General features: G+C 41.4%; 2 protein-coding genes across 8 annotated transcripts; both read right to left on the reverse strand.

Moving 5' to 3' along the window:
- Positions 1-4907: 4907 nt before the first annotated feature.
- On the reverse strand, positions 4908-6881 carry LOC133740877 (B3 domain-containing protein Os01g0723500-like). Its single transcript, XM_062168818.1, has 4 exons — positions 6776-6881; positions 5652-6377; positions 5205-5481; positions 4908-5094 (listed from the first exon to the last, which is right to left on the reverse strand). Exons 1-3 carry the CDS (start codon positions 6854-6856, stop codon positions 5242-5244), a joined length of 1047 nt encoding a protein of 348 aa, XP_062024802.1. The 5' UTR covers positions 6857-6881; the 3' UTR covers positions 4908-5094; positions 5205-5241.
- A 1933-nt stretch (positions 6882-8814) lies between these two features.
- Positions 8815-13903, reverse strand: LOC133740876 (disease resistance protein RPM1-like). Of its 7 annotated transcripts, none has more exons than XM_062168817.1 (5): positions 13789-13903; positions 12843-12935; positions 12598-12637; positions 10322-12500; positions 8815-10201 (listed from the first exon to the last, which is right to left on the reverse strand). In XM_062168817.1, exons 4-5 carry the CDS (start codon positions 11966-11968, stop codon positions 9239-9241), a joined length of 2610 nt encoding a protein of 869 aa, XP_062024801.1. In that variant the 5' UTR covers positions 11969-12500; positions 12598-12637; positions 12843-12935; positions 13789-13903; the 3' UTR covers positions 8815-9238. The 7 variants fall into 7 exon arrangements, with proteins under 7 accessions (XP_062024801.1, XP_062024798.1, XP_062024799.1 ...); XM_062168814.1 differs by having other exon boundaries at positions 8816-12119; positions 12408-12500; XM_062168815.1 differs by having other exon boundaries at positions 8816-12140; positions 12408-12500.
- Positions 13904-16314: the final 2411 nt, after the last annotated feature.

Here is a 16314-nt window from a genome sequence, read left to right on the forward strand (position 1 = left end):
ATCCTAAATCAAAGAGTATTGATTTCCTGATTGTTATCCGTTTCTTGTATCTGCTTTCAATCCAATATATTCTGTAAATCAATCAATCAGTTCTTACCTTAGATAGACTATAGTCCTTGTATAAATCTAGGCTTTGTATTGTAAAGCAATCATCAAATTACAACAGATTATTCCAATCTTTTCTTCTGTTCTTTATGGTATCAAGAGCCTAATTTTTTTTCCCTCTCACTTACACGTCCTACGGCCTCCTCATCCTCCACCCCTGAAAATACTCCTTCTATTACCAACTTCCTCACAATTAAACTTGACCGAACCAACTATCCCCTATGGCTTGCTCAGATCACTCCTATTCTGAAAAGTCGCAAACTTTGGGGTTTTGTTGATGGTACCAATCCATGCCCCCCTTGCTTCCTGCAAGACAAAGAAGGTAACCTCACTGATCAAGTCAATCCCAACTTCGAGCCTTGGCTTCTACAAGATCAGATGGTCCTGAGTTGGATCAATGGTTCTCTCACCCCCAAAGTCCTCTCTACTGTAGCCCGCTCCACCTCTTCTCAAGCTACGTGGACTGCATTAGCAACCCGATTTGCTTCTCAATCCCAGCACCATGTTCTTCAACTCCGTGCTGATCTTCTTCGCTTCACTAGAGGTACTCTGTCTATTTCAGATTACCTGGACAAACTCAATTCCATTGCAGACAACTTGGCCCTTGCTGGTTCTCCTGTTCCTGATGCGGATCTTGTCAACATTATCATGTCCAATGTCGGCCCCCTCTATGAAACCACAATCAGCTCCGCTCAAGCCCGTGATTCTCCTATCACTTATGAAGCCCTTGAGGCTCTTCTCCTTAGTGTGGAACGCCGCGTCTCTGAATATGCTCCTCCTGCTTCTACCGAAGGTATCCATGCACTTCATGCCTCTCACTCTCGTGGCCGAGGTCGGAACTCATTCATCTCTGGCCGTGGGGGTTCCACCCGTGGCGGATCGCATCCTCATGGAATCCCAGGCTCCGGTTCTTCGAACTCTAGAGGGCGTGGTACGTTCTCTCATTCTCGTGGCTCCTCTGGGTCTCGTCGATCTTCCATCTTGGGTCCAGCCCCAAGTACCACTACAAGCAATGGTAACCCCTTCTTCAATACTGGTCGCATTCAATGCCAAATATGCTCTCGCCCTGGCCACTCCGCTATTGACTGTTTCAACCGTCTCAATTTATCTTATGAGGGTCGTGTCCCATCTTCTCGGCTCACTGCCATGACTGCTCATCACTCTTCTCCTGAAGAAACATGGTTGACAGACACCGGGGCCAATTCGCATGTCACACCAACCCTAGGTAATATTGCTTCTCCTAAAACTTATAAAGGTCTTGATAACCTTGGTGGAATTAATTCTGATTCTGGATTATCTATTCAACACATTGGCTCTTCTAAGCTTCATTCTTCCTCTTCCTCCTTTCATCTCAATGATATTCTTCATTGTCCCTCTGCATCTACTAATCTTCTCTCCGTCTACAAATTCACTATTGATAATCATTGTTATTTTATCTTCTATCCTAATTACTTCTGTGTTAAGGATCTGAAGACGGGGAAGATGCTCTACCACGGGAAGAGTGAAAATGGCCTTTATCCATTCCGGTTTCCTTCCAAAACATCCAAAGTCTCCAGTTCATTGGCTTATGTTGGCACTCGTGTCTCAGCTGAAACTTGGCATTTTCGCCTTGGTCATGCATCTTCTGCTATAGTATCTAAAGTATTATCTAATAAAGCTGTTCCAGTAGTGGGATCAAGCACCTTCTCTTTTTGTCAATCATGTCCATTAGGGAAAAGTACAAAACTTCCCTATCAGTTATCAGATTCTGTTTCAAATTTCCCATTAGAATTAATACATTCGGATGTTTGGTGCTCCTCTCTTTTATCTCATCAAGGTTTTAAATATTATTTACTATTTGTCGATGATTATTCCCGATACACTTGGATATATCCCATGAAACAAAAGAGTGAAGTCTTTCATTTGTTTATCACTTTTCGTACTCACGTGGAAAAATTATTTAATCGTCCTATAAAAGTGCTTCAATGTGATGAAGGCGGTGAGTACAAGAGTCATGTTTTTCAATCCTATTTATCCACTCATGGAATCTTCCAAAGATTTTCTTGTCCAAAACACCCTGAGCAAAACGGTTTGGCCGAACGAAAGCATCGCCATATTGTTGATACTGGACTCACTCTTTTAGCCCATGCTCATATGCCATCCACGTATTGCGTTGACTCATTCAATACGGCAGTATATATCATCAATCGTCTACCATCCCGAGTTCTTAACTATGCCTCCCCCTATGAAAAACTTTTTCTTCGTGTGCCTCAATATCAATCTTTAAAGGTCTTTGGCTGTGCTTGTTTTCCTTATCTTCGTCCCTATAACTCTTCTAAATTACAATTACGATCCAAACGTTGTGTGTTCTTGGGGTTATTCACTCAATCATCAAGGATATCGTTGTTTTGATCCATCTTCAGGTCGTGTTTATTTGTCTCGTCATGTGATATTTGATGAGTCCAGTTTTCCTTTTACCGAACCTGCTCTCACTTCAGGCTCCTCCATTGATCCCTCACTAGATCAGTCCATAATAATATTTGGCCCAGTCTCAGGCCCAAGTCCATCTCTTTCTCCAAGTCCTTCTCCTTCTCCACGTATCTCTGCTCCTCCACGTCAATCTCCTTCACCTTCTGCCACAAATATTCCTCCTCCTCCAGACCATGAACGTCAACCACCCACATCATCTCTACAGGTTTATACTCGCAACCCACAATGCCAAGTCTTCAATTTTGGTGACTCCTCACACTCCCAAGCTCCAATTTCCCCTTCTCTCCCAAATCAGAGTCCTTCTACTCCGTATTCGCCCTCCTCTGCCCCAACAGCTGCGTCACCACTTCCTTCCCCCTCGTCCCACATCGATCCCCTTCCGTCCACCTCTCTCACCACTAACAATCCGATTCCACCATTGTTATCTTCTCCTTTGGTGTCATAGGTGCATAATCATGGAGGCATAGTTACTCGCAGCAAACATGGAATTAGCAAGCCCAATCCCAGATATGCTATGCACGCTACTCTCCTAGCTCTTCCTCTTGAGCCTACTTGTTATACACAAGCTGCAAAGTCTCAAGAATGGCGTGAAGCAATGGGTCACGAGTTCAACGCATTGCAACAGGCAGGTACTTGGTCCTTAGTTCCACCGTCCTCCTCAATGAATATTCTTCCAAATAAATGGGTATTCCGAATCAAGAAACGCTCCGATGGGAGTATTGAGCGATATAAGGTGAGGCTAGTCGCCAATGGTTTTCATCAGCAAGAGAGCCTTGATTATACTGAAACATTCAGTCCAGTTGTTAAGCACTCCACAATTCGCCTTGTTCTTGCTCTTGCAGTCAGTCATCGATGGCCAATTCGACAGTTAGATGTCCAAAATGCGTTTCTCCATGGCTATCTCAATGAGGATGTCTATTTTGTCAATCCCAAATTCCCACAACATGTCTGCAAGCTCCGCCGTTCTTTATATGGTTTAAAACAGGCCCCTCAGGCTTGGTTTCGGTGCTTTTCGGATTACTTAGAAGAACTTGGCTTCCTGGAATCACGGGCTGACTACTCTATGTTCACATTCAATAATAGAGGCATCTATATCATTCTTCTCATTTATGTGGATGACATACTGATCACGGGTAACAACTCTTCTCACATATCACACCTTATTCATAATCTCAACTCCTTATTTTCTATGAAGGATTTGGGCTCTGTTCATTACTTTCTTGGTATTGAAGCTGTTTATAATGGTGATCATTTGCATCTGACACAACACAAATATATTGTGGATTTGTTGAAAAAGACCAAGCTCCCTGATTCTAGACCTTATCCTACACCTGTTTTATCTGGCAAAAAGCTTAGTGTCTATGATGGTGTCAAGTTAGAGGATCCTTCTGAATATCGAAGTATTGTTGGGGCTTTACAGTACCTCACTCTCACTCGTCCTGATATTTGCTATGCTGTCAATCAAGTGTGTCAATTCATGCACTCACCGACTAATGTTCATTGGGTGGCAGTCAAGAGGATCCTACGATATTTGAAGTGTACCATTAATCATGGGTTAGTTTATCAGCTAGGTTCTCACAAGTTAGTTGCCTATTCAGATGCCGATTATGCCGGTGATCCAGATGATCGTCATTCCACTGGTGGGTTCTGTGTTTATCTTGGTCCCAACTTGATTTCTTGGAGCTCAAAGAAACATAAAACAGTCTCCAGGTCCAGTGCTGAGGCTGAGTACCGGCAGCTTGCCTACACGGCTGCTGAATTGTCTTGGCTTCGTTCTCTATTTCGTGATCTTAATGTATTTCTCTCATGTTCCCGGATCTGGTGTGATAATGTCAGCTCTATATCTTTGGCCTCCAATCCAGTTTTCCATTCCAGAACCAAGCATATCGAAGTTGATTATCATTATGTGAGGGATAAGGTTGTTCGACAAGAGCTGGCAGTTTCCTATGTTTCTACTGATGACCAAACAGCTGACATTTTCACCAAGGGTTTATCTACTCAGCGTTTCCAATTTCTTGCATCCAAGCTTCCGGTCCGTGCTCCTCCTCTCAGCTTGCGGGGGAATGATAACCAAGATAGATAGTCCAGATTGTGCGTACTTCAATATCATTTACTCTATGAATCAATGGCAGATCCTAAATCAAAGAGTATTGATTTCCTGATTGTTATCCGTTTCTTGTATCTGCTTTCAATCCAATATATTCTGTAAATCAATCAATCAGTTCTTACCTTAGATAGACTATAGTCCTTGTATAAATCTAGGCTTTGTACTGTAAAGCAATCATCAAATTACAACAGATTATTCCAATCTTTTCTTCTGTTCTTTAGCATCTTCAAATAATGTCTTTCTCAAAAAAAAAAAAAAAAATCTTCAGATAACATCCTATTCAGTGGAAATTCAAAACAACAGGCAACAGTCTATTAAAAACAACAACATATGGAGATCTCAGAGACTGATCAATCTATCTGCCTTCTCTTTGAAGTTTTAGAGATGAACGAATCCTCACCCGTGATTGATTGCTTTCACCCAAAACAAAATACAAAAGAACAAAAAATGTGTAAAGTTAGGCGGAGCATAGACCTAATGGAGCACAAACAATTCATAAACCAAGTACCAACAGACTACTTACTTGCAGTTGCAGGGGGACAAGGTGAAATTTGCACCTTCTATTTAGCGCGGTAAACGATAACATCAAAGATAAACTTGTCGTCGTTACTCAACACAAAAACACACGCGTTACCAACTTCCAACTTATTGGCTCGCACAAAATCCGCCCAACCTGTGGTGAGTCTTTTCATGTTTCTTTCATATTGTAAATTGACAGACCAAGTTTCCCCATTAACCTGGAGGGTGACTTCACTAGGCCGCTTAGTAAGATATCCCTTGGCAAAAGCAGATGGCACATTCTGAGAAAAAAATAAAAGAAAAGGAATACATGATATACATTTTGATTTCTCTGTAAAAAGAAATATATGTGTATGCTGAATTCTTTTTGCACTGACATGTAAAGGAAGAACTGTAGGAGTGAGAAAATGTTGTGATATGGTGAGGTTGAGCACAGTTATAGAATGCTTACCATATAACCTGCGTGGACATACGAGATATGCATTGGAACCACGAAAGAAGGGTCTGCAGATTTGAAAGCATTGGCTTTCTGAAGTGCTACATCTTTTCCACCAATGTTAGTACTAGAACTTGATTGCCTTCTCTTGACAAGTTGTGGTCCTAATGGAGATTTCTCCATTGTTTTTGTGCATGGTGGAAGGTCATTTGGGATTCTAATAGAATCATCATCATCCTCGTCCTCATCATCATTTCCTTGTTTTTCTTCATCTTCAATTTTGAAAGCGTTTGCTCTCTCAAGAGCAACATCTTTTCCAGTATTTCTGGTCAATGGATGCAACGATCTTTCCGATTCAGTATCAATTACTTCATCTTTGATGTGAATACTGTTCGTGGCTTGACCAGTCCTAGTTCCTTCAGCTACACCTTTTAAGCCCTGGTTATCTTCATTACCATGTCCCTCTTTCTCACTTTTCTCAACGGCCTTTACAAAATCCTTTTTGCAGGTATTTCTTCCATATATGTCAACAAAGAATTTCGAGTTTCCAAAATATCGAAAAACAAGAAATTCACCAAGCTTCAGACCATTGCCATGCACAAATTTCTTCCAACCCTTTCGGAAGAAGAACTTGCCATCAATCTTTTCCACATTAACAAGCCAAGTTTTAGCCAGGGTCCGAAGGTGGGTCTGCTGAGGTCCCTTCCCATCAAAGTGCTTATAAAAAGCCGGCGGGATTTGCTGTAACAAAAGTAATATAGGATGGGCATAATGAATCAATCTACAGTATACAAATTACATTTAAACATTGTAGACAACTTCTGTTTACACAAACAAAAGAAAAAATCTACCTAATGTCGGAAATTAGGGTTTTTTCATTCACAAATATATTGACGCAAGAATAGAACAGTGAATTTCATATAAGAAAAGAGCATGCTCGGCAATGTCTTCACCAATTTATGAGTGATGGAATTGAAGAAAATTAAGGCTCATGCATTGCATAACCCAGTTATTTGTTACAAAATATCAACTGCATTCAACACGTTGCAAAATTCATTAACTATAACAATAGAAAGCTGCAGGGGATTTTCCTTGGTTATGTGGAATTGCAAGATCGAGTACGTAGGAGTACGACTTACCAGGTGGTTAGAGAAGTCACCTATAAGAACCTTGAAGAAGGAGGGTTTTCTTCTTCTTACTGGTCTTGTTGTTCTTGCCATCACGAATTTTTATTTCTCTTCCTTTTCTCGAATATGTTTTGGGAAGACCTTTTAGTAGTGATTTTTTTTTTCCTTATAAACACTTGTCTCCATTATTAAAAAGAAAAAATTAAAGCTGGGAATTGATCAGAGATCGAAAAGATTTATGACACTTGAAAGTGCACGTTTCCAGGATTCTACTAGATTTTTTTTTTTTTCATAATGGATGGCCTAAACCCTAAAAACCCTAATTATTATTATTATTTTTTTTTTTAAAGAAGAATGTGTGAATTTAATAGGGAGTATAAAAAACTTGGAGGTTAAACTGGTTGGCGAGAGAAGTAGCTGTAATTTTTTAATTAATTGGAGGTTAAACTTGTCATTTAACACTTAATTGGGTAATTGAGAATAAAAAATTCTCGGTGTAGTAAGTGGGAAAACTTTGGCATGATTCTGTGCTTTGGGTCAAGATCCCAATAACTGAACCAACTATGTCTAAGCTCTTATCGTCAACTATACCATAATTCCAACTATATCTTCATATATCTAAACTCTTATCGTCAAGACAATTGCCTTATCCTGAGTGTGTTTGGATGAGGGAAAAAATGATGGAATTTAATTGAAAGTGAGGATTTCATAATTCCTAAAAACCAATTCCCTCGTTTGGCATTATCAGATTGGTAATTTTAAATTTCTTTGTGGAAAAAAACGAAGGAATTCGTTATTTAAATTCCTCACTTTAATTTCCACCAAAGAGGTGTCATTTACGAATTCCTTTGCAGTATTCAATTTTTATTTCCAAAACAAGACTTTTTTCTATTTTATCTTTTTATTTGTTTTAAACTTTCTTAATTTATTACACATTTCAAATCCTAAATAGATGCAACCAAACAATAGAAATATTGCAATTAATGGAATTTTAAATTGATGGAGTTAAAGATTCCATCATTTATAAATTCCTACGGATTTTATAATTTTCTTATCCAAACGCACTCTTATAGATGAGAATAAGTTCTTGTGGTTCTAAATCTGATTAGAAAAAATTCAACATTGGGCTAGGTTCATCCTTCCTTTGAAAAAATGAAGGCTTAATCTCCGATTCTCCAAAAAACCCGAAACCCTAAAAACCCTAAAGAGCTCGTGCTCGTCCGGTGGCGCCTGACGTCTAGGCTGGCTCCAGCCTCGCCGACAACCTCAGGTTTGCTGCCGGACGGGTGTTCGATATGTAATTAGTCGAGGATGCTCCTTGGGTGGACTCTATGCTCGAAGGTACCAGACGGCTTCGATTTTTTGGGTTTTCTGGCATCATCTCCGGTGGTGGGCTCGTGCTAATCAAGACCGGTGGCGTGTTTCTGAATCGCGTCTTAATGGCATGGTTCTGAATCGGGTCTCAAAGGCGTGGGTTTTGTGGCGGCCTGAGGCGGGGCGGTTGGTGTCGTAGCGGTGTGGGATCGTGGCAGCGACGATTGTGGAGGCTCTGGTCGTGGCAGCTCAAGTCGGGCGGACGGCGGCGCTATTTTTTGGTTCGTACGACATGGCGTTTTTGGAGCTGTTGGGCCTGGACCAAGCCAGCTTGATGGGCTCTGAGTTGGAACCTTCCCTGTGGGGCTCTTGGGCTTTGTATTGTGGGCTGGGGTTGTTGCCCTAGGTCCTTTCTATGTTTTAGCTTTTGTCTTTTACAGTAATTCCTTTTAGGACGCTATTGCACCTTTTGGGTGCACTCTATGTACCTCTAGCGCCTTTGGAGTAGTACCAAAGGAGGATTCCCGCTATCTACGTATTTCAATGTGTAATGAGTAGGTCTATTGTCTATGTACCATTGTGGGTACTACCACTATCTTCTTGTCTGTCTATAGATGGCAGCGGCAGGGTATGTAACGGCCTCTTCTGGCTTGAGTTGAATGATATTATCGCCCCGTGGGCAACTTAAAAAATAAAAAAAATCCTTCCTTTGAAAAATACAAGACCTAAACATCCACGTCAAATTCCCTAGTGACAAAAATAGAAGTCCACTACTGCAATTGTCAGTTTGTGACATAATTAAGGAGCAATTTATGAAGGCCGTTACAAATATTAATCAACTCTTTCATTTAAATGATGGACGGTCCAAGTGAGAAGAATGAAGTCCAGTGGTAGTCTCTATCATTTGTCTGATGAGGGAAGTAGCCAAGTAGGTGAGGGCTGGACTAAAAGATCAACTGGTGGTGTAGTCAACTCTGTGAAGTCCATGTAGCTAGCCATGACCTGTCTTCAGCTAATTACGAAAGGTGAGGCAAAGTACTAGAATTTATGTAATTTGGAAGCAATTCTAAATTTCTAATTGATGAGAACATGATACACATATTTGAATAAGATCAGACTACAGGAACATGTCTCACTTTATTGTAGAGAAGGAAACTCCTTTTAGTGGAAAAGACGAATTTCGGAGATGTGTTTAACCTCTGAATGATCCACACCTCGTTCTCGGCGCATGCGCTCCACAAGTTCATTGGGAACCGTGTGCAGATGCAACTTCTGGAGACATGTCAGAAGTTTGATTCCGCGAGGCAATCGCTTTAACTCCATGCATTCAGAAATGTCCAGAGTCTTCAGTGCTGGCATCACCCCCTTCTCTATGGTGATCAGATTCAACTGAGGAAAATTGGTTATGTACAAACCAGAAAGCTTTTGGAATCCAGTTTGAAAGAGCAACTGGTTTCCTACATATGCATTGCATAGCCAAAGTTTGGTCAAATTAGGTAGTGCATGAATGTGAGGAAGAAAGTCTTCTGTTGATCTGGACCAATGCAAATATAAGACGGTAAGGCTCTCAAGAGAAGCAAACCAGAGCGGAACCTTGTTTAACTTTCCAGTTAAAACAAGTGTTTTCAGCAGAGGAGGAGCCGACAACAATGCATCCATGCGTAACACCTCATCCTCACTACTTGTCTTGACGGTTAAGCATTCCATCAGTTTCATGCTTTCGATTGACTTGCACAAGTCTATCTCATCGGCTTCCTTCACATTCGCTAAGCCTAATGCAGTGAGTTGGGTCATGTGCTGAAGCTGTTTGATCAACTCACTTCCCGCCTCGATTGAATCCAAAATTTGCAGACTCTGTAGCTTACATATGCCTGCTGGTGCTCTTGTGCCTTGAAAGCTATTAAAAGACTTGTAAGCTCCATAATTGAAATGGTACATGAAAAGATGTCGCAACTTCTGTAACTTCACAATTCCAACTGGAAGTTCCCTTATATTGGAGTCCCTAATATCCATTGTTTCCAAGTTCTGAAGATTCCCCATGCGTTTTGGTAGCTTTCTTACTTCTGTCCCTTTCAAGTTCAAACTCGTCAAGTTAAAGCACTTCATTATTTCATCTGGCAATTCCTGGATCGGAACATATTTAAGATCCAAGACCCTCAACAGTTTGAAACCAGATGGTAATACTTTTTCCAAAGAAGAAGAAGAGGCCATCATCTTAGGAGCAAAGACAAAGAATGAGCGTACCTTTGTCATGTCTTTGTGTGCTCGTACTTTTCCAGAGCTTCCTTGTATTGAAAGGCGGCGTGGAGCTTGTCTCTCTTCATTTGTTTCTTTCTCATTATACACAGTACAAAACTTCTCTGCTTCTGAAATTGAAATGGCAAGTTCTCGCAGAAGGTCATGCATTTTAAATTTTTTTGCCTTTCCAGATGGTTCCCTCTCAACCACTTGAAGCATACAGCGGCAAGTTAGCTCTGCTAGGTAGCTCTCAGCTATCTCTTCTGGCTGACCCCCTCTAACTTCTTCAACAAACCCCTCTGCTATCCACAACCGAACTAGCCTTTTGCACTTAATTGCATAATCTTCAGGAAAAATGCAGAAATATAAGAAGCAGTGCTTGAGTCGGTAAGGTAGATCATTGAAGCTTAGCAACAAAATGCTCTTCACTACTTCAAGTGTCGGATTATTGCTGAGCTCCCAACTCATGCTATTGTAAACTTTCTTCCACTCGGACACAAATCTTTTGGTTGACATGAGAGAACCCAAAGCCACAAGTCCTAGAGGTAAGCCTTCACATTTTCCTACGAGCTCCCTAGCTATGATTTGAAGCTCTGGTGGACAAGACTTGTCACTCCCACCAGAGAATGCTCTTCTGGAGAAAAGATCCCAAGCCTCATTTGTATTAAGAGGTTCAACCTGATGAACATGACTTTCGACTCCAAATGCCAAAGAAGCTATGTCTTTGTTCCGAGTTGTAAGCATGATCCGGCTACCATGAGTTCCATTGGGAAGTGCAACATCTATGGATCTCCAAAGATTAGTGTCCCACACGTCATCTAAGACAATCATATACCTCCGTGGCTGCAAGTAGTGAACTAGCATTTCCACCAAATGTCTGTAACTCATGTTGCTCAAGTTCTGAGGAACATCTATTTGTGCCGCTGCCAATAATTCATTGATCATGACTCTAAACAGATCTTCAACGATATAACTTTGTGAGACTGTAATCCACGTGTAGCAATCAAAATGTTGCTGTACAGTTTGATTGTTGAAGGTGCTTGCAACTAAGGTCGTCTTGCCCGAACCCCCCATTCCTACAACTGAAATCACAGTTCTTTGAGAATGGCTAGACAACAACCATCCAACTAACTTCTTTCTAGCATCTGTGATCCCCACCAGATCATCATCTTTCAAGAAAAGCGACGACTCGCCATAGACTTTAATCCGGTTCACATCATGGTGGGAAGTACTGCCTTCTATGCGCACAGAACCATAACGCCGGTTTCTCTCTGGAATATCTTTGATTGTTTTTATGATCTTCTGCAATTTGGTGGCAATCCTATGCCTCTCCCAGATGTTCTGTGGGAGGCGAAGCGTCTTCCAAAAGGCTCCTGTGAACGGACCCCAACTTCTTCGCTTGTTTGTCTCGTACGTAAACTCATCAATGATCTCTTCGACATCAATGGAGACATCTCTTACATTTGCCACCCATGTTTTCTCTACTTCACTCAGAGCTCCCTTCCTTTCTGCATCCTCCAAGAAGGCTTTCATGGTTAATAGCTCAAGCTTGACTTTGTGTAGCTCATCATGAACTCCTTCTAGCAATGAGACTTCACTTTCAAGAAATGATACTATTTTGCCGATCAGAAGGTCTATTGCAGGTGAAGCCATTAATCTGCACTTCTTTCTTATACTCTGTATTCAACTGCAATGTGATCTATCGTTCACAGTTTCCAGAGCTTCAATACTCGGGAACGCTATAGAACTTTCACTGGTACAAGATCAGAAGGACATGCTGCAAATCTTTCCAGCAAGTGTGGTCCTGAATAGAATGTAAATCGTTCTGGCAATTGTATGAGAATTCAACCCATCCAATAACAAAGAACAAAACTCCATATAGACAAAGACATCAAACAGAGGGTACACATTTACATATCCATATAAATAAGAAATCACAAACAATTGGATCAAGAACTGATATTTCAATCCAAACACTGACACCCACATCAAAACAGATCGATCAAACGGCATAAACAAATCAAATAAAACACTATGTTCATACTCACAGTACTTCATTTCACAACATATAAACAAATTGAGAGTGTGATACCTTCAATAGCATCCCTGGGGTCTTTAGCCCAGCCCAATTCTCTCCCACAATCGGTTGCCTCCCTTTCCAGGTCTCTTACCTGTCTACTTCGAGCTAAAATTGCCACAAAATTCATAAGAATACAAATCATAATCAAATTGAATACAACAAAATCTTGATAATAAAATGAAATTGTAGCTGAGAAAATTACCTCAAGAATACTTTGGCTGCTTCAGAAAAGCTTTCTCAGTCTGAAACCAAATCACAACTGTTAGTGAGAACTAAACCCCCGTGCAGTGGATTGAGTAAGCAATTACAGGGCTAGAATCTTTCAGCTTCTGATTTTAACAGAGGATTATGAAACAATTAGATCATGTATAGAGGAGTCATCTTACAGAAAGATAAGAATCATAACCACATCTATTCTAGGCTGTAGACAAATTAAGTAAATCATACCCTTGAGGGAAATGGTAGCCTTTGCGTGGCTTTAAATCACCTAATCCCACATTCTTCATACATACATCTAGCAAATGCCCAGCTGAGTGAAGCCTGGACAAAACAATCAATATTAACCAAAGTAGAAACTAAAACACAATTTCTTAATAAGCACTAAATTAGCCCAAAATCAGCATAAATAACCTCTAAATTGCTTTAAATTACCAGAAAATAACTAGGTATAAAATTCAATGCCATAACCATAACCAAGTCAAACCATAACCTAATCCATGTTGAGAGAGGCTTTACTACTCTATCAAACCAAACTGAAACAAAATGTAATCCATGATGAGATTGCAGTTCAATTTGAAGGAGAATTTAATATGGAAGTCAGAAGTTTTACTAAGCCAAATAGATTTGAGGACAACTTATCGATAGGAAAAAGAGTCTTTTTTTTTTTTTTTTTTTTTGGTAACTTTACTCATTTTCATAGAAACACAAACAAACCAAAAAGGAAGTGAATAGTTTTGACTATGAATCCAGATGAAGCAAAAGAACCAACCAATAGATACTGTTAGCAGAGTAGAGGTATACCCAGTTAAGATTGCAAATCTTTGTTTTTTGGCATAAAGTCAGCACAGTAAAGCAATTGTAAACCATTGTGACATGAAATTTCAATTCTCTGCTCATCCAATCATATGTCTTCTCGTACTTTAAAACTTTTATACCCAGAAGCATAGTAAAGGTGATGAGTAGTTGAGAATAAAGATATTATTACACAGTAAACAAACCAAGAAGCTAAGAAGACGAAGGATACCTCAACAAATGAAGAACAAATTCTAGAAAATTACATGCAACCAAAGACCAAACATTTCTATAAATGAATCTTATTTGAGCAGAGAAGCTGTAACAAAATTTTAATTGAAAACTGAAATTTAGCCAACTCAGAAGACATCATTTGACTGACCCAGAATGCAAGCAACTAAGGATGTGGAATGTAGTAAGCTTTGATCAAGTTCCTGCCGCTGCTGACTTGGATAGTAGTGGTGGAGGTGGAGCTGAAATGCTGAATTATACTTCAGTGGCAATTGAGTAAACTCCCAACAGCCAGGGACAAAAGCGTCACCACACTGTTCATAAGCAGTGGTACTGCTCTAGTCAACTTCTAGATAACACATGATGACTGACCAGGAAAAAGTTGATAAAAAAAACTAGGTTCCAAATAGCTACAGAACCACGGTTGCTGGTGCGAAAAAGTCTAGGTTTCCACTTTCCACTTTCCACTTTCCACTTTCCACTTTCCACATATGGTGACAAAGCCATGGTTGCCGGTGCAAATAGTATTCATATTTTTCGCTTCTACTTTCTTTTCTTTAAGAGTAAGTTCACCCATAGTCAAGAAATGTCAAGGTCGAAAAGTTGAGGCGTCGACCAGTCAAGTTACTGTTCACTTTTTCACTGTTCATCGATTTTTACTGTTCATTTTTCACGAGTTCGTGAAAATTTTGGGAGAATTATTCGGATCACCGGGCTATTTTTTCGTGGTTGTCCGAACTTTTGGAATTTTGGGAAATTAATTTAAGAAAGAGAAACAGGTGGCGCGATCCTAGCCATCCATCCAACTTTTCCCACCGATTGATCCTAGTCGTCATTCATTAATGGGACACATCTATTCACTTTAAACTGTGGGAAGAGACAGGAAAATTCGAGAGAGAGAGAGCTCGGTGCTCTCTGACCCGAGACGCAGCGCGACCCGGCAGGAAACCCGACCGGAAATCGCTCCTCCGGCCACTCCACGGCGGCGCGCGGACACCATCGTCTTCGTCTCGCCGTCGCCAGCAACCCCTTGCCCTTGGATCATCCATGCACTGAACGGAAACGGAGAATCGACGGCGAGAAGCAACGACTGCTACGACGGTTCTGTGGTGTTTTCCGGCAACTCCGGTCACCGATTTGCTTGCATGTGGTATGGAAAGTCATCCCCTCGTCATGCTCTACACGTATGTATAATTAGTTTTTCAATTCGATCGAGTTTTGACGAATGTGTTTCTAGGTTCTTTCTGTCTCCGTTACTGTTCCTCGCTGTCGGCGACTTCTCCCGCTTTCTAGGCTTCGCTTCTTACTCGATTGCAGCTCTAGACGAGAAATTGTGAAGCTTTCTGGTGCTGACGTCACCCACGTTCAGGGCTGGGCCGAGCTGGCAGATGGGTTGGCTGGGCAAGAAAAATGTCAAGCCTTTGGCTTTTTTCTTGGCTTCGGTCAAGAAAGTCAGGATTTTGCCCGGTCAAGAAGCTACCGGTGGAGCTGCGTTTTTCTCCTTCATGGTCACCACCTTAGCTTTTTCTAGCTGGTGACCGGTCAAGAAGCAACCGGTGGACTTGCTCTAAGAAACTAAACAGAGAAACCTGTAGGAACTAGAGAAAGAAGTCAGGAGTATAAGAAAATAGAGCACTCAAGGGGAGACCATTATTTCAAGTATAACATGATTATTAGCTTTGCAAAGAGCTTCAACTATGAAACTTAACTGCAAATATGCTTGAATAGATCAACTACAAACGAATAAGCAAGAAATGTGATTTCTTTGATGGGCGGATTTTAAAGGAGCTCAGTCGTGGAATATACCGAGGCGGAGTATTAGGGGTATAAAATAAAGAGAAAAATTCAGTCACCGTCCCCAAACTATGCTGCCAAGGCCAATTTGATACCCGAACTCTCAAAAGTATCAATGTGATACCCAAACACGTATTTTGACATCAAGGTGATACTTCCGTAAAAAATTCCTAACGGGGCCGTCTGTTTGCTGACGTGGCAAGCACGTGGGTCCTATGTGATATTTTTATCAGGGGCAGAATAGTCTTTCACTACTAAGTAATTAAAAAAAAACACAAAGCTCTCTCTCGCTCTCTCTCTCCCCCCCACCCCCCCTCTGATCGGCGACTCCTAAACACCAAAGCACAGAGCTCCTCCATCTCTCTCTCTCTCTCTCTCTCTCTCTCTCTCTCTCTCTCTCTCTCTCTCTCTCTCTCTCTCTCTCTCTCTCTCTCTCTCTCTCTCTCTCCTCTAATCGGCAACTCTCGTCTGGTTTGATTGGGGAGGGTTCTAATTTGGCGATCACCGAGAGGGCGACGACGAATTTGAGGGCCTTGGTGATATTTTCTGGAGGGAGGGATTGGGAATTTAAGGAAGACTTGGAGGAGTGAGAGGAGAGGTAGGAATTGATGGTGGAGAGGGCGGATTGCTGGTAGAGGTCGAAGTTGGTAGGGGCGGTCTTTGTAGAGGTCGAAGTTGGAGATGGAGCCTCCGGGGCCGCCGCTGATTCCGTTGGAGGAGCGGCTGCTAGCGAAGCTGGCGTCGGAGTCGCAGTGGCGGAAGTGGTCAAACGGCCTTGATGGTAGCGGTGGCCGTGGGTTCATCGACTGCTTGGGTCGCCGGCTGCCTCTGATATTGACCGTGAAAGTTTTCAGGTGGGATTCCAATTTTGGGAGTGGAGATG

Source organism: Rosa rugosa, chromosome 3 (assembly GCF_958449725.1).
Source record: "Rosa rugosa chromosome 3, drRosRugo1.1, whole genome shotgun sequence".
In the NCBI taxonomy this organism is placed as follows: domain Eukaryota; kingdom Viridiplantae; phylum Streptophyta; class Magnoliopsida; order Rosales; family Rosaceae; genus Rosa; species Rosa rugosa.